General features: G+C 41.7%; 1 protein-coding gene across 1 annotated transcript in view; it reads left to right on the forward strand.

The window, feature by feature from the left end:
* The window catches only part of camk4 (calcium/calmodulin-dependent protein kinase IV), a 157,458-nt gene extending 131,754 nt beyond the window's left edge, over positions 1 to 25,704 (forward strand). The window contains exons 8-11 of the mRNA XM_072583650.1: positions 954 to 1,029; positions 1,299 to 1,425; positions 14,228 to 14,380; positions 24,095 to 25,704. Of these exons, the coding sequence (XP_072439751.1) occupies positions 954 to 1,029; positions 1,299 to 1,425; positions 14,228 to 14,380; positions 24,095 to 24,418 (680 nt within the window). The 3' untranslated portion in view covers positions 24,419 to 25,704. The remainder of the gene's footprint in view (positions 1 to 953; positions 1,030 to 1,298; positions 1,426 to 14,227; positions 14,381 to 24,094) is intronic.
* Positions 25,705 to 26,795: the final 1,091 nt, after the last annotated feature.

The raw sequence follows: 26,795 nt of genomic DNA on the forward strand, positions 1-26,795 counted from the left end.
AGAGCGACCTATCAAAGGCCTTACTGAAATCCATATCAACTATGTCTACTGCCCTGCCCTCATCAAGCTTCCTGGTCACTTCATTATAGAACTCTAGCAAATTTGTGAGGCATGATCTCCCATGCATAAAACTGCTCCAAATCAAATCAAACCCTGTCTTTCCAAATGAATGTATATCCTATCTCAGAAACTTCTCAAGTAACTTACCTAACACAGATGTTAGGCTTACTGGTCCGTATTTCCCAGGTTTTTCTTTGCTGCCCTTCTTGAATAAGTATACAATGTTCAATAGCCTCCAGTCTTCCAGGACCTCACCCATGGATAACAATGTTGCAAAAATATCAGCCAGAGCCCCTGCAATTTCTTCTGTAGCCGCTTGCAGCGTTCTTAGATATATCTGGTCAGGACCAGGAGACTTATCCACATTCATACATTCTAATATGTCTAACAGCACCTCTACTGTGATGTGGACTGTTCCCAAGATATCACCACTAAGGTCCCAAGTTCACAAGTTGTCATGTCTATCTCCATGGTAAACACAGAGGAGAAGTATTCATTGAGGGGACCTTGCCCCATCTCTTGCAGCCCTAAACATACATATCTACTTTGGTCCTTGAGGGATCCTATTCTCTCTCTGGTTATTCTTTTTCCTTTAATACACTTTAAGAACCTCTTTGGATTCACCCTTTAGAGGTGTATAATAGCATTTCTGAACAGATTGAGCAGAAAATATCTGGGGGAAATTGCAGAACTCAGATAATTAACAAAGGAATAGCAGCTGTATATAGCTATGTTAGATTATGTCATTTGGATGGAAATTCGATTATGATAATGCTCACAAAATCTTGCATTACCTTTTTATACAATGCTAAATTCGATTGTTTTGTTACAGAATTAACTTGTTGTTTGCTTGCCTTTATTGAGTCTCACTTTAATTTGTTATTTTAACCCAGCCCCTGAAATTTTACGAGGTTATGCCTATGGACCAGAAGTTGACATGTGGTCAGTGGGAGTCATCACCTACATATTGTAAGAATCTGCAAATATAGCATTGAGCTTTTATTATTTCCTAATTTCATCTGTTCTGTTAATTAAGGACAGTAATTTTATTGAAAAACTAATCTATGTACTTCAGCATTACGAATCTAGTACAATAGCAACATGATGCAGACTAGCAGCAAGTTAAAATATCATCCTTCCATGCTGCGACCATTTTAAGATTCTATGCTCTCTTTATTCATATAGCTCAGCAGCATACAGGACAACTGTTACCTGACAATTTCTTACTCTCTTGACAGACTGTGTGGCTTTGAACCATTCTATGATGAGAGGGGAGATCAATACATGTTTAAGAGGATCCTGAACTGTGACTATGACTTTGTCTCCCCCTGGTGGGATGAGGTTTCACTTAATGCAAAAGATTTGGTAAGTGATGACAATATTGTAAAAGGTTCTGCTCAGATACATGCTGAAGAGATATTAGGGAGCAGATTATACTCATTAGAAGACATTTTGGGGGCCATCTTATGGTGCAATGGCAGTGTCCCTACCCCTGGGTTCAAGTCCCACCTGTGTAACAACATCTCTGAACAGGTTGATTTTTAAAAAGTTGAATATTTTTAAATTTAAGGGCTAGTTTTGGCTTGGGATGGGGGGTGCAGTGGTGGTTTATTTATTCATTTATTAATTTGTGGAATGTGGGTGTTGCTGGCTGGGGCAGCATTTATTGCCCCTCCCTAGCTGCCCCTTGAGAAGGTGATAGTGAGCTGCCTTCTTGAATCACTACACACCACCTGCTGTGGGTTGACCCACAATGCCATAAGGGAGGGAATCCCAGGATTTTGACCCAGTGACAGTGAAGGAACAGTGATATATTTCCAAGTCAGGACGGTGTGCTTGGAGGTGGAGGAGTTCCCATCTATCTGCGGCTCTTGTCCTTCATGATGTAAGTGGTTGTGGATTTGGACGGTTCTGTCTGAGGATCTTTGATGAATTTCTGCAGTGCACTACGTAAATGGTGTATACTGATGCTCTGGGAGAGTGGTAGAGGGAGTGGGAGTGGATGCTTGTGGATGTAGTGCCAATCAAGTGGGCTCCTTTGGTCTAGATGGTGTCAAGCTCTTAGAGTGTTGTTAGAGCTGCACTCATCTAGGTAAGTGGGGAGTATTCCATCACACTCCTGACTTGTGCCTTGTGGATCGTGAACAGACTTTGAGGAGTCAGGAGGTGAATTACTTGCGGCAGTATTCTTAGCCTCTGACCTGCTCTTGCAGCCACTGTGTTTATGTAGTGAGTCCAGTTGAGGTGTTGGTCCATTATAACCCCCAGGATTTGAATAGTGGGGAATTCAGTGATGGTAACGCCATTGAATATCAAGGGGCTGTGGTTAGATTGTCTCTTATTGGTGGTGGTCACAGCCTGGCATTTGTGTGGTGCAAGTTTTACTTGCCACTTGTCAGCCCAAACCTGGATATTGTCCATATCTTGTTGCATTTGAACATGGACTGCTTTAGTATCTGAGGAGTCGTGAGTGGTACTGAACATTGTGCAATTATTGGCAAACATCCCTGCTTCTGACCTTAGGATGGAAGGAAGGTCATTGATGAAACAGCTGAAGATGGTGGGGTCTAGGACACTACCCTGAGGAATTCCTGGAGCTGAGATGATTGACCTCTGACAACCAGAACTATCTTCTTATGTATCAAGTATGACTCCAACCAATAGACAATAGACAATAGATGCAGGAGTAGGCCATTCAGCCCTTCGAGCCTGCACCGCCATTCAATATGATCATGGCTGATCATTCCCAATCAGTATCCTGTTCCAGCCTTATCTCCATAACCCTTGACTCCACTATCTTTAAGAGCTCTATCCAATTCTTTCTTAAATGAATCCAGAGACTGGGCCTCCACTGCCCTCTGGGGCAGAGCATTCCACACAGCCACCACTCTCTGGGTGAACCACCAGAGAGTCTGCCCTTGATACCTATTGATTCCAGTTTGGCAAGGGCTGTTTGGTGCCAAACTCAGTTGCTCTCACCTCACCCCTCGAATTCAGCCCTTTTGTCCATTTTTGACCCAAGGCTGTAATGCGGTGAGAAGCTGAGTGGCCCTGGTAAAACCCAAACCGGGATTCACTGAGCAAGTTATTGCTGAGCAAATGCTGCTTGATAGCACTGTTGATGACAACTTTCATGACTTTATTGATGATCGAGAATATACTGATGCAGTAGTGATTGACTGGGTTGGATTTCTTCTGCTTTTTATGTACAGGTCATACCTGGGCAAGTTTCCACTTTGTTAGGTCGATGCCAATATTGTAACTGTACTGGAATAGCTTGGCTAAGGGAGTGGCAAGTTCTGGGGCAGAAGTCTTCAGTATTATTGCCGGAATGTTGTCAAGGCCCATCGCCTTCCAGAATCTCCAACCGTTTCTTGATATCATGTGGAGTGAATGAAATTGACTGAAGACTGGTATCTGTAATGTTAGGAGGAGGCTGAGGTGAATCATCCATTCGGCATGACTGGCTCAAGGTTGTTGCGAGAGCTTCAGCATTATCTTTTGCCCTGATGTGCTGGGCTCTTACATCATTGAAAATGGTAATACCATTGAATGTCAAGGGGCTGTGGATAGATTGTCTTTTATTGGTGGTGGTCGTAGCCTGGCATTTGTGTGGTGCAAGTTTTACTTGCCACTTGTCGGCCCAAACCTGGATATTGTCCATATCTTGTTGCATTTGAACATGGACTGCTTTAGTATCTGAGGAGTCGTGAGTGGTACTGAACATTGTACAATCATTGGTGAACATCTCTCCTCCTCCAGAAGAGCCTCCTCCTCCAGTGATTTGTTTAATCATCCACTACCATTCATGACTGGATGTGGCAGGACTGCAGAGCCTCGATCTGATCTGTTGGTAATGGGATTGCTTAGCTCTGTCTGTCACTCGTTGCTTATGCTGTTTGCATGTAAGTAGGCCTGTTTGGTAGCTTCACAGGGTTGACTCTTCATCTTCAGGTCTGCCTGTTGCTGCTCCTGGCAAGCCCTCCTGCACTCTGTTGAACCAGGGTTGATCCCCTGGCTTGATGGTAATGGCTAAGTGGGGGATATGGGCCATGAGGTTACAAGTTGAGCTGGAGTACAATTGTGCTGCTGTTGATGGTCCACAGTGCCTCATGGATTTCCAGTCTTGAGTTGCTAGTTCTGTTCAAAACCTGTACAATTTAGTGCAGTGATAATGCTACACAACACGATGGAGGTTATTCTCAATGTGAAGGTAGGACTTCATCTCCACAAAGATTCTATGGTGGTCACTCTTACCAATACTGTCATAGACAGATGAAACTGCAGCTGGCTGATTGGTAAAGATGAGGTCAAATATGGTTTTCCCTCTTGTTGGTTCCCTCACCCCCTGCTGCAACCTCCATCTAGCAGCCTTGTCCTTTAGGGCCTGAACAACTCTATCAGTAGCACTGTTGCAGAGCGACACTTGGTAATAAGCATTGAAATAACCCAGAGCTGAAAAATGTGTTGCTGGAAAAGCGCAGCAGGTCAGGCAGCATCCAAGGAGCAGGAGAATCGATGTTTCAGGCATAAGCCCTTCAATGCTTTTTGGATGCTGCCTGACCTGCTGCGCTTTTCCAGCAACACATTTTTCAGCTCTGGGTTATTTCAATGTTTATTACCAAGTGTCGCTCTGCAACAGTGCTACTGATAGAGTTGTTCAGGCTCTGATTTTTCAGCTCTGATCTCCAGCATCTGCAGTCCTCACTTTCTCCTAATTGAAATAACCCATCCTGACTATGTTTTGTGCTGTGCCGTTGCCATCCTCAGTGATTCCTCTAACTGTTATCCAACATGGAAGAGTAACCAGTTCATCAGATGAGGGAGGACTGTTCATGGGAATCAGCAGGATGTCTCCTTGCCCATGTTTAACCTGAAGCCACAAGACTTAGATTAAATAGATAGATTACTTACAGTGTGGAAACAGGCCCTTCAGCCCAACAAGTCCACACCAACCCTCTGAAGAGCAACCCACCCAGACCCATTCCCTACATTTACCCCGTCACCTCACACTACGGGCAATTTAACATGGCCAATTCACCTAAACTGCACATCTTTGGACGGTGGGAGGAAACCCACGCAGATACGGGGAGAATGTGCAAACTCCACACAGACAGTTGCCCGAGGCGAGAAATGAACCCAGGTCCCTGGCACTGTGAGGCAGCAATGCTAACCACTGTGCCACTGTGCCGCTTCATGGGTTCCGGAATCAGTGTTGAGGAATCCCAGGGGCAATTCCCTCCCAATCTGTGCTGATAGGTCAGGACCTATTCCAAACTGGTGATGGTGGGGTCTGGGATACTGTCTAAAAGTCTATTCACAGATTCATACCTATATCAGGCATTGCTTGACTAGTCTGTAAGACAGCTCTCCCAATTTTGGCACTAGCCCTGAGATATTAGTAAGGAAGACTTTGCAGGGTTGACAGGGTTGTTTCTGCCATTGTCTTTTTTGGTGCCTAGGTTGATGCTAGCTGATCCATCCAGTTTCATTTCTTTGTAGCAATTGGTACAACTGAATGACTTGCTAGGCCATTTCAGAAGGCAGTTGAGTCAACCATATGACTGTGGGTCTGGAGTCATATTTTGGCCAGCTAAGGATGGCAGATTTCCTTCCTTGAAGGACAAAAGTGAACCAGATGGGTTTGTTGGACAATCAACAATGGTTTCATGGTCATCAGTAGATTCTAAATTCAAATTTCACCATCAACTGTGATAGATTCTGCTGGGTCCCCCGAACAGTAGCTGTGATCCTGGATTAATAGTTGCAATAATACCACTAGGCCATTGCCTCCCCCTACCTCTGAGCAAGGAGGTCTGCGTTCAAGTCGCATTTGCTCTGGAGGTGTGTAATAACATCAGAGAACAGGTTACTTAGAAAATGTAAACAAAGGTCATGTGCTAGAAAGCTCTTCTGACACATTAATAGTTTCCAAACCTCTGAGCTAGGAGGCTAGGGTACAAATCCCACCTGTCCCAAAGGTGTGTCCTTTTCTGGGGGTGATGGGAGGGAGGCTTGATTAGGAAGGGCACAGTAAGCTAGTGTTTATAGTAAACAAAGACAGAAATGAACAGTTTTTTGGAAAGACAAACCAACTCTTGCTTTGAGATGTGCAGTTTGACAAGTTGGTCAAAAGAATACAGTTATAGCTTTGCACAGTAGTATTCTATGTTTAGCTAGATTGTGGATATTCATATCTAACAATAATAAAGAAAATTCTGATCAACAGTACTGTAAGTCCATCGTTGTGCATTAATTCCACAATCCATTGCTTTAAGAAATGAAATTGAGAACTAAATTTCAGGCATTAATGTAATTCTGTGGCATAAATTATAAGTGATTATTGGATTCTTCACACTATCTATGCTGTGGAGCTTGGGTTACATATGCCTGATAGATTTGAGGGTTTAGATTTAAGTAAAGAATTAATAATGACTGGGAATGAGACATAAGGCAGTAACAGCCACATGTTTTGCTTATACTATATCTAACCTAAATACTAATATATGCAGATTTGAATACATTCTCAAATGCCACTTAACTATTTTTTGTTCTTGAGTATCAATCCCCTTTTAAAATTTTCCTTTTCCTTAGGACTTCATGAATAATGTGCCATCTCTATTGAGCAGGTGAGCATCCTGTTCCCAGGTTCAAAAGTCATGTGTGTTTAAGCAAATCTTGGTGATATGGGGAGATGGCATAGTCTTTAATCTGTTCTTTCCCTCTGTGACACAATTGAGACCATTAACTAATAGTGAAGGAGGAGCTGGGTATGAAAGAAGTACAAGTAGACCTCTTGTGGCAGAGTGGTAGTGCCTCTACCCCTGGACTGATGGTGTAAATAAGAAAAAACTATCCTTAACTAGTAGAGAACATCCTGCTTATGTGTTCACGACACTTGTTAGAGAAAACTATCTTTCAAGACTGTATTCTTCACAATCTTTCAGGCACATATGAAACAGATCTTTGTAAACCGTTTGGAGGAGGAAGAACTATTTAGGAATCAATGTTTGTTGAATTCTGCATTTACTACAATTTTAAATAATAAATTGTTACAAGACACATTTAAAGGTTAACTTGCCCTATTGTCATACATCTACTATGTTAAGAAATTATACATTTTAGGAAGAAAACTATTCAATCCTCTGTAGTGTTGAAAGGATGTGTGCTGTATGAAGAAAACCATGCCGGATGTCACCATTCATATATCCTGATGGTAAGTATGTGATATTTGTGCGTATTTGCCATTTAAGGATATTTTCTGCTTTGACAGATGATAATTTAGCACCATAAATAACTGGATGTAGGTTTGCTCGCTGAGCTGGAAAGTTTGGTCTCAAATGTTTCGTCACCATACTAGGTAACATCATCAGTGAGTCTCCAGATGAACACTGGTGGTATGGTCTACTTTTTATTTGTGTTTAGGTTTCCTTGGATTGGTGACGTCATTTCCGGTGGTATTGTCATTTCTTGTGGTGATGCCATTTCCTGTTCTTTTTCTCAGGGGGTGGTAAATGGGATCCAAGTCGTTGTGTTTGTTGATAGAGTTCCAGTTGGAATGCCATGCTTCTAGGAAATCTCGTGCATGTCTTTGTTTGGCTTGTTCTAGGATGGATGTATTGTCCCAATCGAAGTGGTGTCCTTCCTCATTTGTATGTAAAGATACTAGTGAGAGTGGGTCATGTCTTTTTGTGGCTACTTGATGTTCATGTAACTTGGTGGCTAGCTTTCTGCCTGTTTGTCCAATGTAGTTTTTGTTACAGTTCTTGCAAGGTTTTTTGTAATTAGTTTTATTTGTTGTCTGTATAGGGTCTTTCAAGTTCATTAGCTGCTGTTTTAGTGTGTTGGTGGGTTTATGGGCTACCATGATGCCAAGAGGTCTGAGTAGTCTGGCAGTTATTTCCGAGATGTCTTTGATGTAGGGAAGAGAGGCTAGGGCTTCTGAACGTGTTCTTTACATACATAAGAGGAAGGACGCCACTTCAACTTGGACAACACATCCATCCTAGGACAAGCCAAACAGAGACATGCGCAAGAATTCCTAGAAGCTTGGCATTCCAACCAGAACTCTATCAACAAACACATTGACTTGGATCCCATTTACCACCCACTGAGAAAAAAAAAGGAAATGACAAAACCACAGGAAACAACGTCGCTACTCAAGGAAACCCAAACACAAATAAAAAGCGGGCCATATCACCAGTGTTTCATCTGGAGGCTCACTGATGATGTTACCTAGTATGGTGCTGAAACGTCTGAAACCAAACCTTCCAGCTCAGCGAGCAAACTTACATCCGGAACCTCAACCTGAACTTCCTACCATAGATAATTAGCAGTTCAGGTGGTCGCCCTGCTATAGGAAAGATATTGTTAAATTGGCATGGGTGCAGAAAAGATTTACAAGGAGGTTACTGGGACTAGACGGTATAAGTTATAAGGAGTTACTACATAGTCTGAATGTTTCTCCTGCAGTGTAGAAGGTTGAGGGGTGATCTTACAGAGGCTTATAAAATTATGAGGGGCGTAGATAAGGTGAATAGTAAAGGTCTTTCCCTAGGGTAGGGGTATTCAGAACCAGAGGACATAATATTAAGATGGGAAGGGAAAGATTTAAAAGGATCCTGGGGGGCAACCTTTTCACACAGAGTGGTTCGTATTTGGAATGAAATGCCAGAGGAAGTGGTAAATACAGGTATAGTTACAACATTTAAAAGACATCTGGAAAGGTACATGAATAGGAAAGGTTTAGAGGGATATGGGTCAAGTGGGACCACTTTAGTTTGAGAAACCTAATCGGCATGTACAAGTTAGACCGAACGGTCTGGTTCCATGTTTTTTGACACTATGGCAGCCAGAGCAATGTGTAAATTTAAAAAGACCTTTAAAGATCTAATTCAGTGATTTGATAAGAAAAACAAAGAAACACATTCATGAAACCAGAAAAGTTTTTAAATCCCCTCATGTATTGGGAAGGGAGGAGCATCCTACAAAAATAAGCTCCATTAATAGCCTCTTCAAATGTCAATTACATTCTTCCAGATTCTGAAAGTCCAGTCTGAAGAGTTATTTCAAAACACTCACCTCAAACAGACTGGGAGAAAATGCTGTGTTCCAAACTGTCCACCATCCCCTCTCAATTCTTTTCTGTCTAGCTTCCATTCCTCTCACAAAACCAAGGTCAGAGTCACCAACGATAATTTTGCCTTTGATACATTATCCTTCATCAGCAAATTGACATCAATATTTATGGTTGACTGCCAAATCTCTCTCCACTGTTTCTCTTACATGGTTCCATTTGTATGTTTTGTACCATTGCTTTTTAACTCTGGTAATCCTCAGGGAGGTGGTGATGTCATGGGACTAGTAATCCAGAATCTGAGGTGAATATTCTTGGGGCATAGGTTCAAATCTCACCCTGGCTGATAGTGACATTTGAATTCAATATGAATCTGGAATGATCAAAAAATCTAGTCTAATCACAACTGTGTAATCTCTGTTGATTGCTGTAAAAGCCAGTTTGATTCACTAATGTTTGCTCTGCCCTACGTGACTCCAGACCCACAGGTATGTGCTTGACCTTTAACCATGCTCTGGGCAATTAGGATGGTCCTAATTGACCACCCAGCAATGCCCACATTCCCAAGAATAAATTCTTAAAAACAATGTATTTTTCTACATGTATACAGTTGCTTTGTATGGCCTATAGTACAGCCTTGAACACACTATATGCACACTAAACATTATTTGTAAGTATTGTTTAGTTTCTATTTACATGTTTACTGCATTCACCTTTACTTCTCTGCCACCACTCTCAAATCTGCAACTGTGACCATGCTGTCTGACTCACCATTGGCAAGAACAATGCTATCTAGTTCAGCTGTGGGTCAGCAATATTGACATTTAGTCCCCTAATGTAATTTAAAACATCTCCCTGTTTAGTTGTTTGCTCAGCGGTAAGCCCAGCAAGTGAGTAACATATAGTGTCTATTTCATTCTGAGCTGATCTGAGCTTCAAGCCCCATATCCAATCCAACCTTGCCATAGCCAATTCCATTTTGACAATCATGTTTATGTCTGTCCTCCCCTCTTCCCACAGCCACTAAAATGCTCAATAATCTTTGTCAACATGAGAACTTTTAATGATTGCATTGCCCTTTTAAACATCATTCTACAGAAACTCCAATAATCTAGAACTTTCCCTTCAGCAGTGTATTCTTTTCACCCAACAGCTGTATCATCACCGACCTCCACTGGTTGCCAGTTCCAAATTGATCTTGAAATACCCAAAGTAGTCTAGCAGTCTCTTGATGGACTTACTCTGTCTAATGCTTTTCAACATCAGCAATTTTGTTACACTCTGCACTTTCGTTCAAGCCGTTAAATAAATTGTAAATAGTTGAGGCCCCAACACTGATCCTTCTGATGCCCCACATTTCCAACTGGAAAATGACCTATTTGTCTCAATTCTGTAACCTTTTACATTAGTGCTGATAGGAAGTGGAGTTCCAAGTTAGCATTGTGCAGATCATGAGATTTCACTGTCCTAGCTCTGAATTATGGGAAGAAGAAGCCTGCTGCAGGATTGATATGAGATGTCAAGCTAGGGAAAGAATGCCCTCCTCACACCTTCCACGTCTCCTCATTCCTCAGACTCATCCTTGGAGGGCATGACACATTCAGTCAGTACCGGAGAAGAAGTCTACTTCCACGATGACAGTAGCAGGTGGCCACACCGCTTCGCCATGCAGACCATGAGAGTGTGGTGCTCAGGACCTGGATCCAGTGCCACATCCAAAAGGGTGAATATTGTAGACCATTCAGCTAAAAGCTACTACCATCTCGTTCCACCTCTGCAGCGTGGCATTCCTCTCACTGAGTTACTTTCTTAGCATATACAAAGCATGCCTCCAACATCATCCTCAAGTTTTCATTTCAATAGACAACACTCAAATTCACTCTTGTCCTACTACCCTCTCATACATATTCTTCACAGATATCCTCCTCAAATGTTCACCCTCAATCCTCAGAAAAAAGTTCACTTCTCACACTCCTAACTCTGTCCTTTCTCCCTGTAGAAAAGAGTCTACAGTTCCAAGGAGAGGTAACGAATTAGAGGCGGACTGCAACTATGGCCACACTGACTGCAGTGGAGGAAAGACTTTTGATCAGCAAAGTGGCATGATAATGATAGGAGATGGGATATGGTTTCAGAGGTCTGCTGAAAGCATTAGATGATACATTGCTACTTGAAGCTTATTTGTTGCTCATGTTGAATTGATTAGACCAATACTGTACCTTTATTCTCATGATCTGCACAATGCTAACTTGGAACTCCACTTCCTATCAGCACTAATGTAAAAGGTTACAGAATTGAGACAAATAGGTCATTTTCCAGTTGGAAATGTGGGGCATCAGAAGGATCAGTGTTGGGGCCTCAACTATTTACAATTTATTTAACGGCTTGAACGAAAGTGCAGAGTGTAACAAAATTGCTGATGTTGAAAAGATAGTTGGAAAACAAGTTATGTTATTATTGCTATTGTTTAAAGGTCTAATTCCTGTTTCTCTTCTCCCACAGTACAATGATGATCCTGATAGAGGGGAGGCCCAAAGAGTTCTCAGAGGAAGCACCATCACCTGACTCCTGTGTGTGCTCCACCACTGCAGGTCCAGACATCTCTGTGGTACATCAACACAGATAGGTAGGGTAGCACATGGTGAAGAGCACAATACATGTGAGCAGGGCAGGAACTGGAAACAGAGATAGCAGTGGAGAGTGCCTGTTGGAGGAGGACAGTGAACATTGAAAGTTCTGCTCAGCTAAATATCGCTGCTGAGCCTGAGACATCGTTAAAAACAGGACCACTTGTGGAACAGCAACAGAAGATGTCTGTCCTTCTGCAGTATTTCTCGAGACTGTACATACCAATGTGCAGGTTATGGAGAAATCTATCTCTAATGTGTGCCATGTTGTCTCAGGCATGTCCACTGATTACCATCTCTGGTTTAAGATTTGTCAATCTCCTGGAGAATCAGAAACAGTAAATTACTGAAAGCGTGCTAGTCAACACCAGTACCCTGCACACTCTAGTAAGTTTACAGAATACCTTGACAGCAAAATGTTACACTGTCATGCATCTAAGTGCACTCCTACTGTTGACTAGCAGAGGAGAGCAGGTAGGCTTTGAGAGAAAACAATGAGAAATGGCTAATGGGGACTCTTCTCTTACTGCCTCAACCTCTTAGCCTCTGCTGATCCCACCTTCTGAACCACAGGTGCAGCCTTGATCAGACCATCATGCAGTCCAAAACAAAACAGATGCTGACCAGAGGCATGTTTTGGGTCACAGCAAGCAGTCAAGCAGCCTGCCACTACTTCTCCTGAATTCACAGGGTAGCACTACATAGAAGTAATGGAATGTATAAGAGGAAAGAGCCTTAATACCACAAAGGGATTAATTTGGGTGTTTATTGTAGTACTACTTTTTCATAAATGCTTTATTTCAAATGAAACAATGACTACAAGTATATATGCACTATTCATTGAAATGGTCTTTGCTTTATTGTAACTCCAAGTTATCTTGATCAGTTTCAGGTAAATGGGTCACCTTTAATGAGGAGGAAAAGCTTTGAATGTGATGGCTGGCTGAATGACTGCAGAAATGTAGTCTGACAGATTGAGATGGAAAGCCAATTTGCAGACATGCTAGTCAACTAAAACATTGTCTTCTCATAATGTTGCAGGCTTGTCTGTGTCTGCAAATGCCAAAAACACATCAGGATGTTTGTCAAGGATGCCAGATGCTTTTCAGCATCCTCTTGCACTAACTCCATTCCTCTCTGCAGCCACTGTGAAGTAAAGGGCCCAGCAAACCACAATAATTCTGGAATCCTTGGCATACTTTCTCCACCAGTAATACGTATTGTGTACAAAATCCACTGCAGCAACTCACCAATGCTCCTTTGGCAAACCTGTATCTCGCAAGGGCGCGGGCAAGAGATGCATAGGCACACCATCACCTACAAATTCCCCTCAGGCCACCCACCAAAAAGTCATGGAATTATACTGCCATTCCTTTGCTGGGTCAAAATACTTTCTTCGACACCGTGGGTGTCTTTACAACCCAAGGATTGCAGTAATTCAAGAAGATAGCTCACCATCACCTTCTCAAGGACAGTTAGCTTTAGGCAATAAAGACTCACCAAGCTAATGAGTATCACATCTCAAGAACAAATAAAACAAATTCCCAAGATCTCAAAACGTTTTAATCTCTGTCAATGTTTCTTTCCTCCTATAGTCTTCAAGGTGTTTAAACATATTACTTAGTCAACACTTTCTCATTTATCTCACTCTCTGATACTCTTTTTCAAACTGGTGGTGTATGTACAAAGGGGATTGACCTTTCAGCTAGACATAATTAAAAACATGAAACTGGGAATTGCCAATTTAGTGCTTGGCCTTTGTCCTTCATATAATACATCCGGCTCTGACTGAAAAGGAAGACTTTATATAATGTGTGTGTTGCAGTACTGAGACATGTTGCAGGCGGAAGTGAGGACTGCAGATGCTGGAGAGTCAGAGTCGAAAAGGGTGGCTCTGGAAAAGCACAGCAGGTCAGGCAGCATCTGAGGAACAGGAGAGTCACGTTGGGCATAAACCCTTCATCAGGAATGGGGGGGGTGAGAGATAAGTAGGGAGCTGGGGGTGGGGCTGAGGGGAATGTAGGTGGGAAGGTGACAGGTCGATGTAGGTGGGGGATAATTGTGATTGGTTGATGGGGAGGGTGGAGTGGATAGGTGGGAAGGAAGATGGACAGTTAGGGCAGGTCAAGAGGACGATGCTGAGTTGGAGGTTTGGATCTGGGATGAGGTGGGGGTGCGAGATTTGGAAACTAGTGAAGTTGATGTTGATGCCGTGTGGTTGAAGGATCCCAAGGCGGAAGATGAGGCGTTCTTCCTCCAATTGGCAGGTGGCTTTGACATGGCATTGGAGGATGCCCAGGACTTGCATGTCCTTGGGGGAGTGTGAGGGGAGTTGAAGTGGTTGGCCACAGGATGGTGGGGTTGTTTGGTGTGTCCCAGAGATGAGACATATTGTAGCTTTCTATTGCAAAAGTTGGTTGATTACTGAATATGTTTCTTGTTCTACGTCAAAATTTTCTTTCAGGTTAGAAAGTTGATTGTTTTGGATCCTAAGAAACGCCTAACTACCTATCAGGCCCTACAACACCCCTGGGTAATAGGAAAAGCAGCAAATTTCATTCATATGGATAACGTGCAAAAGAAACTTCAGGAATTCAATGCTCGTCGCAAACTAAAAGTAAGAATCAATAAATCATAAAAGATAATATTTAGATACTACATTTCCGAGTTTTGTATCATCTGCAATCTTTGAAATGATATCTGCTGAAACTGGAAACCTCAAGAATCTAAATGGAATTTGGGGTAAAACCCTAAGAATGGAGAGTTTGTGAAAGTGGTGTCTGGAATGGTCTTGAAATGACTATTTCCACCCTATTTCTGACATATATTAACATCTTGATATCAAAACCTAATGTAAACAAATCAAGTTGGTTTTTAGGAAAGAACTCACATTTGTACTGCCCTAAGGCAGTAAAGTGAAGTTTAGAATTATCAGGTCAGTCATAATCCCATTCAATGGTGGAACAATATTGATGGGAGCACCACCATCTACAGGTTCCCCTTCAATCCACTCTCCATCCATACTTGGAAATATATTGCTTTTTTTTAATGTCATTGCGGCAAATTTCCAGAACTCCCTCCGTAATGGCATTGTGGGTCTACCTACACCAAATAGAATGCAGCTTACCATCATCTTCTCAAAGGCAACCAGGGACGGGCAACAAATCTGTCGATTTTCCTGCTCCTCGGATGCTGCCTGACCTGCTGTGCTTTTCCAGCTCTACTCTGATTTCACACGGATGATCCCTGGAATGACAGGTCTAGCATATGAGGAACGGCTGAGGATACTGGGGTTGTATTCGTTGGAGTTTAGAAGATTAAGGGGAGATCTAATAGAGACGTACAAAATAATACATGGCTTTGAAAAGGTGGATGCTAGAAAATTGTTTCTGTTAGGCGAGGAGACTAGGACCCGTGGACACAGCCTTAGAATTAGAGGGGGTCATTTCAGAACGGAAATGCGGAGACATTTCTTCAGCCAGAGAGTGGTGGGCCTGTGGAATTCATTGCCACGGAGTGCAGTGGAAGCCGGGACGCTAAATGTCTTCAAGGCCGAGATTGATAGGTTCTTGTTGTCTAGAGGAATTAAGGGCTACGGGGAGAACGCTGGCAAGTGGAGCTGAAATGCGCATCAGCCATGATTGAATGGCGGAGTGGACTCGATGGGCCGAATGGCCTTACTTCCACTCCTATGTCTTATGGTCTTATGGTCTAAACCATGAGTAATAAATCCCCCAGCAAGCAATGTCCACATTCCCTGAATTTAAAAAAAAAGTTAAGACAAAAGAGTCCTCTTATTGTGACAATGTTGTAGATTTAAGTTATTTTGTCCTGGTTTGTTTTAAGAGAGAGATTGAACATGAGGTACTGAGTTGGCTGGTAAGACCACTTTTTAAAACAGCCTGAATGGGTGTGGCCAGCTCTTACAGATTACGATTTCTGGGTTTTAGTTTTTGAGTAACATCAGCTATTGGGGTCTCAACAGAGTTGGAAACTTCAGTGAATATCTCCTGGCTGCTATTCTTTCTGAATTTTCTCTTGATGTTTTTTCATCCTGGATTGGAGAACTGTGTGTGAGAATCAGTGTCTGAACTTTCCTTTTTTGCCAAGGCATGCATTTATGGGATGTTGCTATATTTGAACAATTAATTAGTAATAGTTATTTATCTGTTATTCTGTTAAATTTTTCAACAGTGTTAAGTTATTCTAAATTTATCTTTCTTTGGTTAACTACAGTGTTTAAATTAATTGTTTAAAAATCTCACAACACCAGGTTACAGTCCAACAGGTTTATTTGGAAGTACAAGCTTTTGGAGCGCTGCTCCTTTGTCAGGTAGCTAGTGGGGCAGGATCATGGGACACAGAATTTATAGTAAAAGATCAAAGTGTCATACAACTGATGTGATGTATTGAACAAACCTAGATTGCTGTTAAGTCTTTCCTAACTTAGAATGGGTTTCAGGTTTCAATTCATTAATGTGTAGACCCCAGAATTTATTTCAAGTCACATTTCTGAGATAACTTAAGGTTTTATTTTTAAAAAGTGACATCCCAGCTCAGACAGTGCATTAAAGGTGTGAGGTTAGAGTCTGTCTAAATTCCAACCTTGAGTCAGACTGGTTCTGTTTCCAAAGTAGAAATTTATAAAGTGTCACATGGACTGACTGTCTACAGATAGTGTGCTTTTTGAACAAAATAAAATTTATCTGCAAGTGCAAATTCACCCCATAGACTTATATGAGTGTATGTGTGCATGTGAGGGAGTGAGAGTGTTTGTTTGGGAGAGAGGGAGATAGTGTGCACAAGTGTGACAGACCATATGCCTGTGAAAGGGTGTGAGTGGGGGGATGATGCTGTTGGTAGTGTGTGGGGATTGCTGTGTGTGTCTGAGAGAGATAGGGTACCCTTCGTTTGTCCAGTACTTCCTGGGAGCAGAGAAACTAAGACATGTTTTTTGCAGTCTGCAACATATTATCAAAGAGGTTGAGCACCTTGCCAAGATCTTCCCTACACCTCCACTTCTCGCGTTTAAACAACTGCCAAACCTTAAACAGACTATGGGTTGCAGCAAACTGTCTAGCCTTCAGGACAACATGGATCACAACACTGTACAGCCGTGTCATGGCAACCAATGCAAGATGTGTCAGAGTGTCGATGTGGATACTACTATCACACATAGGTACACCACTCACCACCTGCATAGCGGGTACTCATGTGACTCAGTCAATGTTGTCTATCATACACTGCAGGCAAGGATGTGCCAAGGCATGGTATACTGGCGAGACCAAGCAGATGCTACAACAACAGACGAATGAACACACACAACAATCGCCAGGCAGGGATGTTCCCTCCCAGTCAGGGAACACTTCAGTGGTTAAGGACAGTTGGCCTCGGATCTTCAGGTGTAGTCCTCCAGGCAGACTTAAGAATTCGCAACAACACAGTGTCGCCAAGCAGAGGCTGATAGCTAAATTTGGTACCCATTAGAATGGTCTCAAGTGGGATCTTGTGTTCATGTCACTCTACGGGTGACCCGACTACACTAAACACACAGATGGACACACACTCTTACACATGATCACACTCACATACTCATGCAGACCCTTTCTCATACAGACACATACAACCCCCTGCCCCCATATTCTCTCTCTCACAAGCATATACTCTGTCACATACGCAGGGACACACACATACTCTTTCCCTCTAACAAGCATACTCTCTCACTCCCTTACTCTCCCTCATATGCGCGCTCCAGCACACACGCACACACATACATAAATCTATGGGGTGAATTTGCACTTGCAGATTAATATTTGCAGGTACATTCTATTTTATTCAAAAAGCACACAATCTGTAGGTAGGCAGTCAGTCCATGCAACATTTTTAAAATTCCTACTTTGGAAGTAGAACTATTTTGACTGAAGATTGGAATTTAGACAGACTCTAACCTCACACCTTTAATGCATTGTCTGAGCTGAGATGTTACCGCTTTTTTAATAAAACCTTAAATTATCTTGGGAATGTGACTTGAAAGAAGTTCTGGGACTTACATATTAATGAAACGAAACCTGAAACCCATTCTAAGTTATTAAAGGCCTAACAGCAATCTTGGTTTGTTCAATACATCACATCAGTTGTATGACACTTGATCTTTTACTATAAATTCTGTGTCCTACAATCCTGTCCCACTAGCTACCTGACAAAGGAGTTTCACTCCAAAAGCTTGTACTTCCAAATAAACCTGTTGGACTATAACCTGGTGTTGTGTGATTTTTTACTTTGTCCACCCCAGCCCAACGTTGGCACCTCCATATCACAAATTAATTGTGTTTTATTTAATGTCGAGTAGTTTGACCTTACATCTGGATTACAATATCGCATTACATCTGGAACAGACACTTTATATTTGTCTTTAAAATAAGAAAAAGTTAAGGTCTGGGCTACCTTCTTAAAATGTTTTGAAGGAATCTGGTCTGATCTATAACATTAATTATGGAAGCAGATCACAGAATATTTACTGGATCCTTGCCCAGAATGGGTCATTAATCTTTTGCAAAAAATGTAGGACACTTGCATGTATTGAAGTTTAGAAACGTACCTGAAGAGGTTGACATGGTACATGTTGAAAGGATGTTTCCCCTTGTGGGTGAATTTAAAACGAAGGATCACTATTTAAAATAAGGGTTAGTCCATTTAAAAGAGAGACGAGGAAACTTAGTTTCTCAGAGGGTTGTGTGTCTTTGGAACACTTCCTGGAAAAAACTGTGTAAACAGAGTTTTAAAAGTGGAGGTAAATCTATTTTTGATAAGCAATGGAGTGAAATGTAATAAGGGAGGATGGAAATGTAATCAGATGAGCGATTATCTTATTGAATGTTGAGCAGGCTCAAGAAGCCAAGTGGCCTACTTGTATTCATAATTTTTATGGTCATAATATTTACAAAAAGAAAAGATAATTAACTATTACAGTCAATGGCCTTTTATTATGAGGCTGACATATTGAATTGTCTTCTCCAGTACAAGCATGTGCTGAAGCTGCATTGCTCTCAATGTGAATAACCTAATTGACAGGAGACCAGTCCAATCAAAGGTATTGAGTAGCATCAAGAGGCAGGTAGTATCTACCTGAAACCAGTAACAAATGGAGGCAAAGTCATGTTGGAGTCTGCTGCTGCCCTACCTGTTAAAGCACCAGGGAATAACTTAGAGGTGGAATGAGGCAGTCTGTAGGCCCTTCAGCCTCTCAAGCCTACTCCATTCAATAAGATCATAGCTAATTTGATTGTTACCTCAAATCCGTCTTCCCACCTATCCCTAGTAGCCTCTCACCCCTTACTTAAAAAGATTCTACATTTCTCTGCCTAAAAGCATTCAAAGATCCTTCTTCCACTACCTTTATAGCAAGAGAGTTCCAAAGTCACACAACTTTCAAAGTTCTAGATTTGCTATCCTTTTAAGACCCCTCAGATTTGTATATGTTTCAGGCAAGTTGCCTTTTGCTCTTTGAAACTCCAGAAGATACAAGTTGGATCATTCAGGAGGCTGAGGGGGTGATACAGAGCAGTTATTGGGAGGTAGTCACATCTAAGTTATAGGATAAAGGTGGCTGGGTGACAGTTAGGAGAGGGAAAGGGAATAGGCAGACACCACAGGGACCCCCTGTGGCCGTTCACCTCAGTAATAAGTATACTGCTGGGGGGGAGCGACATACTGGGGAAAGCCACAGCGGTCAGGTTTCTGGCACTGAGTCTGGCTCTGTGCCTAGAAGGGAAGGGGGAGAATAGGAGAGTGATAGTGATTGGAGATTCAATGGTAAGAGGAACAGACAGGGGATTCTATTGTCACAAATGTAACTCCAGATGGTATGTTGCCGCCCAAGTGCCAGGATTAGGAATGTCTCGGATCGAGTCTACAGGATTCTTAAGGGGAAGGGAGAGCAGCAAGAAGTCATGGTACACATCGGTATCAGTGACAGAGGTAGGGAAAGGACATGAAAAGAGAATATAAGGATTTGGCTTGGAAGCTAGAAGGCAGGATGAGCAGAATAGTAATCTCAAGATTGCTACCGGTGCCATGGGCTAATAAGGCAAGGAACAGAGAGCAAGTGCAGATGAGCATGTGGCTGCAGGGCTGGTGTAGGAGGGAGGGCTTCAGTTATGTGAATCATTGGAATAGCTTCTAGAAAAAATGGTACCTGTACAAGGAAGACGGGTTGCACCCGAACTGGAGGAGCACCAGTATTAGATTAGATTTTGCTTTCTGTTAGATTACTTACAGTGTGGAAACAGGCCCTTCGGCCCAACCAGTCCACACCAACCCTCCAAAGAGCAACCCACCCAGACCAACTCCCCTACATTTCCCCCTTCGCCTAACACCACGGGCAACTTAGCATGGCCAATTCACCTAACCTGCACATTTTTGGACTGTGGGAGGAAACCTACGCAGGCACGGGGAGAATGTGCAAACTCCACACAGACAGTTGCCTGAGGTGGGAATTGAACCTGGGTCTCTGGTGCTGTGAGACAGCAGTACTAACCACTATGCCACCATGCCGCCCATATCCTGGTAGGAGGTTTGCTAGAGCTCTTCAGGAGGGTTTGAATTAGATTGGCAGGATGGTGGGAACCAGAGCTATGGATCAGATGATGGAGTAGGTAGTGAACAGCTAGATACATCGTGCAGACAATCTATTAGGAGGGATAGACAGTTGATAGGGCAAAGGTGCAGTCAGTGTGATGGATTCAAGTGTGTCTATTTTAACACAATAAGTATCGGAATAATGGTGACGAACGTAGAGCATGGGTCAGTAGTTGGAACTATGATATTGTGGCCATTACAGAGACTTGGATAGAACAGGGGCAGGAATGGTTATTGGATGTTTCAGGGTTAGATGTTTCAAAAGGAATGGGGGGGAAATAAATTTATTGCTATTCAAGGATAGTATCACAGCTGCAGAAAGGGAGGTTGTCAAGGCAGGTTTGTCTACAGAGTCGGTATGGGAGGAAGTCAGAAACAGGAAAGGAGCTGTCACTTTATTGGGAGTTTTCTACACATCCCTCAATAGCAACAGAGACATGGAGGAACAGATTGGGAGGCAGATTTTGGAAAGGTGCAGAAGTAACAGGGTTGTTGTCATGGGTTGGAACCTCCTTAGTTCATATAATTTGGATGGAGCAGTTTTTGTCAGGTGTGACCATGAAGGGTTCCAGATTCACTAAGTAGATAGCCTGACTAGAGGAGAGGCCATTTTGAATTTGGTGCTTGGCACCAGATCTCCCAGTGGGAGACCATCTCGGTAATACTGATCACAACTCCGTGACCTTTACTATAGTCATGGAGAGGAATAGGAGCAGACGGTATGAGAAAGTATTTAATTGGGGGAGCAGGAATTACAATGCTATTGGGCAGGAACTGGGGTGGCTTAAATTGGGAACAGATGTTCTCGGGGAATGCACAACAGAAATGTGGAGGTTATTTGGGGAGCACTTGTTGATAGAGATGGACAGGTTTGTCCCACTGAGGCAAATGGTAGGCTGAAAGAACTGTGGGTGACAAGGGATGTGGAACATCTAGTCAAGAGGAAGAAGGAAGCTTACTTAGGGTTCAGGAGGCAAGGATCAGACAGGGCTCCAGAGGGTTACAAAGGAAGATTACAAGGTATTCAGTAAGGAACTTAGGAGAACGAGAAGAGGGCATGACAAAGCTTTAGCAGGTCATATTAAGGAAACCCATAAGGCATTCTACGCTGACGTGAGGAACAAGAGGATGGCCAGAGTGAAGGTGGGGCTGATCAGGGATAATGGAGGGAACTTGTGCCTGGAGTCAGAGCAGATAGGAGAGGTCCTCAATTAATATTTTACTTCAGTATTCACTACTGACAGGGACCTTGATGTTTGTGAGGACAGCATGAAACAGGCTGCTATGTTTGAACAAGTTGATGTTAAAAAGGAGAATGTGCTGGAAATTTGATAAAACATGAGGATAGATAAGTCCCCTGGGCTAGATGGAATATACCCAAGGTTACTACAGGAAGCAAGGAAAGAGATTGCTGTACCTTTGATGATGATCTTTGCATCCTCACTGCCCAAGGGAGTAGTGCCAGATGATTGGAGGAAAGCAAATGTTATTCCCTTGTTCAAGGAAGGGAATCAGGATGATCCTGGGAACTACAGACCAATCAGTTTTACATAACTAGTGGGCAAATTATTGGAGAGGATTTTGAGAGACAGGATTTATGATTACTTGGAAACCCATAGCTTGATTAGAGATAGCATGGTTTTGCGAAGGGCAGGTCATACCTCACAAACCTTATTGAATTCTTTGAAGATGTGACAAAACACATTGATGAAGGTAGAGCAGTGAATGTGGTGTACATGGATTTTAGCAAGGTATTTGATAAGGTTCCCAATGGTAGGCTCATTCAGAAAGTAAGGAGACATGAGATACACGGAAATCTGGCTGTCTGGATACAGAATTGGCTGGCCCATGGTAGCAGATGGAAAGTATTCAGCCTAGCACTTGGTTACCAGTGGTATTCTACAGGGAGCTGTTCTGGGTCCTTTCTTTTTGTGATTTTTATAAATTACTTGGATGAGGAAGTGGAAGGGTGGGTTAGTAAGTTTGCCAGTGGCAGGAAAGTTGGTGGAGTGGTGGATAGTGTGGAGGGCTGTTGGAGGTTACAATGGTGCATTGACAGAATGCAGAACTAGGCTGGTAAGTGGCAGATGGAGTTCAACTAGGAAAAGTGTGAAGCAATTCACTTTGGAAGGTCGAATTTGAATGCAGAATACAGGGTTAAAGGCAGGATTCTTGGCAGTGTGGAGGAACAAAGGGATCTTGGGATCCATGTCCATAGATCCTTCAGTTTTGCCACCCCCATTGATAGGGTTGTTAAGAAAACATATGGTCTGTTGGCTTTCATTTGCAGGAGAATTGAGATTAAGAGCCGCAAGATTATGCTGCAGCTCTGTAGAGCCCTGGCTAGACCATACTTGGAGTATTGTGTTCGGTTATGGTCACCTCATTATAGGAAGGATATTGAAGCTTTAGAGAGGGTGCACAAGGGACCTACGAGGATGCTGCTTGCACTGGAGGGCAGGTCTTATGAAGAAAGATTGAGAGAGTTGGGGCTTTTCTCATTGGCGCAAAGAAGGGTGTATAAGATGATGAGAGGCCTAGATAGAGTGGATAGCCAGAGCCTTTTTCTCAGGATGGAAATGGCTATCACAAGGGGGCATAATTTTAAGATGATTGAAAGGAAGTTTAGGGGAGATGGCATAGGTTCGTTCTTTACACAGAGAGTGGTGAGTGCATGGAATGCACTGCCAGTGGTGGTGGTAGAGGCAGATACATTAGGTACATTTAAGTGACTCTTGGATAGGCAAATGAAAAATAGTACAATGAGGGGTATGTAGGTTAGTTTGATCTTAGAGTAGGATAAAAGGTTGGCACAACATCAAGGACTGTGCTGTACTGTTCTATGTAGCCTGTCCAATGTCTCCCCATAAGACAACCTGCCCAATCCACATATTAGTCTGGTAAATCTTTACTGAATCGTCTCCAAGACATTTAACATCCTTCCTTAAATAAGGTGACAAGTACTGTGCACAGTACTAGTGGCCTGTACAACTGAAGCATAATCTCCCTGTAGCACACCACTTATTTCATCTTGTCAACCTGTAAAAGACCCATTTACATTTACTCTCTGTTTCTCATTAGCCAACAAATCAATATGCTATAGCATACACCTTGAGCATTTATTTTCAAACATAATCTTTGTGCCAACTTGTTGGATGCCTTTTGGAAATTAAAGTACAATAAATACTTTGCTATTCATATGTTATCCTGAGCGCCTGTTACCTCCTCATTAAACTCCATCAGATTGATTAAACATGATTTCTCTTTCACAAAACCATGTTGACCTTGTCTGATTACTTGAAGTTACCTAAGTGCCTATCGACAATAACCTCTGACATTTTTTCTATGACAGTTGTTAAGCTAACTGGCCTGCAGATTCCTTTATTTTGACTCTTTTCTTAGATAAAGGAGTTACTCTCAATTACTGGATAAAATAAAATATTAAAATTATATTTGGAACGAAGAAACTAACCCCTGAACAATTCTTTTAAAGCATCTTCCCAATATTTCTTATTTCAGGTTTCCAGCATTGCTGTATTTTAGTTTTCAAGTAAATGCAAAATGAATTCCTTTTTTTTCACATTATTGTGTCAAATGTGGTGGAAGAGTATTCTAGTTATTTTTTATGCCAGCTTGTATTACATATTTAATATGTCATCATACAGTAAATGAATTAATGTTTTCTGTTCAACAGGCTGCTGTAAAAGCTGTGGTGGCATCTAGTCGCCTTGGAAATACCAATAGCCAGAATAACATTGAAAATAGCAGCACTGACCCCAATGACTCATCGTTCTCGCAGAACATAGCAGTGGAAAATGAAAACAGTCAAGATTTACAAAGAACAGTGGAAGATGATGTGAATCAACACACTGGTGATGTTAACACTCCTAATGCTGATAATGGCAGCAGTGATGTCAGTGCTGATACCAACACTGGTGAAACCACCAGTGATGTCAGCAGTGGTGAAATCTCCATGTTAGACGCACAGGAAAGGTCAAATGAAACACTGCAAGAATAAGAATTCCCTGATGATATATAGAAGAATGGGGTGTTTTTCAGGAATTGGGAATTGTATGCAGTCTTTCATAGAAGTGTTATCATAGAGAAAAGCAGAACCAGCATTACAATTTATCTTTGAGTGCAGGTTTTTAAAAAAAACTAATTTTATTGTCCCAGTTGTTTAAACTGTATGCTGTGCATGAGAGGCCAGCAGTGTAGCTTTTGTGTTGGTTTAATAATGGCTGTTAATTGATGTACAGGCTTGTAATGATGAAAGTTCCGCTGTATTTTCTTGCATGCAATTACCTCATTAAAACAGTTTGAATGGCTTGTATGGTCTGAAGCCTGAATGGCTTGAATAGTCCAAAACGTTAGTTCAAGTTTCATAAGCTTTCAGTTGAATCTCAATTTCTTATTAGTTTGGAGATTTCAGTTAAATTTATTTATTTCCTGTTTTACACATAAAGTTGTGCTGATGGTAATCAGTACAGTACGCATTGAATTTTTTTTCAGTGTTACATTCTCTACTTATTTTTATTAATAAGATTTAAAATAGCTTAAAAGTGTACATCTTCATTATAGTTTTGCATTATAGCTTTTCTCATCCATAGATATTTAAAGAGAAAACTTTAGGGAGGTTCGAACTGTTTAAACAGTTTAATTTGAATGATATAATGCATCTATCCATATCCTAAGTCCTTTTATAAAAAAAAAGATGCATATAATGTAAAGGAACAGAAACACTGATAGTTTACCACAAGTTTACAGAGACATAGTTCTGTAGTTATCAAAAAATCAAAAGTGCTAATTGGGCCAAAGTAGTTTTCTAATTTTAACATTGCATATTACATTAAACTAATAAAATAGCAAAGATCACTTGCAACAGAGTACACACAAATGCAAGTGTTGTGGTGATACATTTCTATACTGATTTTGAATAAAAGGCATGTTTATTTAATGGTGATAATCTTTGTGTTTTCAGATTGTGTTGATGTTTTGTTTGTTCACTTTCTCAGCATCATTAGTGCCGATGAAATCAAACTGGAAATATGCTCTTAGTATTCTTCGGACTACAAAATATATTGTATCTTTTTCGGTATTTGTAATGCATGCTACACAGATTAAAATTCTACAATATTTTTAACATACCGCATGTGGAATAGGCATTACTGTATATGTCATGGTTAAGATAATCAAAACAGGTTTTCATACCCAGTTCCAATCACAAAGTTCATTTGTATTCCTACTCGTGCTCAAAGTGTTACATACATGAACTATGCTAAAGATTAAATATACTGCCTGCAATTTTGCCTGATGTTTCATTTTTGCATCACAATTTGAGAAAATTGTCTATTCATACCAAAAGCTTTGTCACATCACATAATACTTTTAACTCACGAGTTTTGTTATAAAATGGTCTTTGCAAAAACCTCTAACTGTTGTAGAATAATCCTGAAGTAATTCCAGCATTAAATAAGAGACTTAATAGAATTATATTTTTCAATATTTTATGGTGGATATTTTAATTTTTTGGAAAAAGTTGGAAAACTCAAAATTACTTCACCCATGGTGGCTCAGTGGTTAGCACTGCTGCCTCACAGCGCCAGGGACCCAGGTTCGATGCCAGCCATGGGCAACTGTGTGTTTGCACATTCTCCGTGTCTGCGTGGGCTTCCTCCGGGTGCTCTGGTTTCCTCCCACAGTCCAAAGATGTGCAGATCAGATGAATTGGTCATTCTAAATTGCCCATAGTGTTAAATGCATTAGTCAGAGAGAAATGGGTCAGGATGGGTTACTCTTCGGAGGGTCGGTGTGGACTTGTTGGACCGAAGGACTTGTTTCCACACTGTCGGGGATCTAATCTAATCTAATCTAATCAACTTCCAATAAAAAGTCATTATGATAGCTGAGCATACCATTGAGAAGAAGAGAAATTATGTTTCCCTGATTTTCTGGTGCAAATTGAAATGTGTTCATGTTCATTTGGATCAAAGTAAGTAAAATTTATGTAACCACATTATCTGAATGATTGTAGTAAGAGATCACGTGTCTCCAACATACTTGCTGCTTGTTAATCTTGCAAGCACAGCAAACTGTGTACATAACAGGAGGCCCAGCAGTGATGTTTGCAGACAATGTTGTCCAGGCAGTCTTAAATGCAAATAGCTCTTAAAGGTAAAAAAAATACTGCAATGTATATTCTTGCAAACTAATCAGCAGAATAGACAGAGAGGATGAAAAGGTTGATGCATTAATAGTGCACTTGGGCAAAAGAGAGAGGGGAGGGAGGGAGAGGGTGAGAGATTAGTGCAACAGTCAAGAGGTCCTCAGGTACTACCTTTGGAAATAAATAGGAGAATGTGGCCAAAAAGGAGCATCTAGACATCATGACCCGC

The sequence above is a fragment of the Chiloscyllium punctatum genome, chromosome 2 (assembly GCF_047496795.1).
Source record: "Chiloscyllium punctatum isolate Juve2018m chromosome 2, sChiPun1.3, whole genome shotgun sequence".
Classification (NCBI taxonomy): Eukaryota; Metazoa; Chordata; class Chondrichthyes; order Orectolobiformes; family Hemiscylliidae; genus Chiloscyllium; species Chiloscyllium punctatum.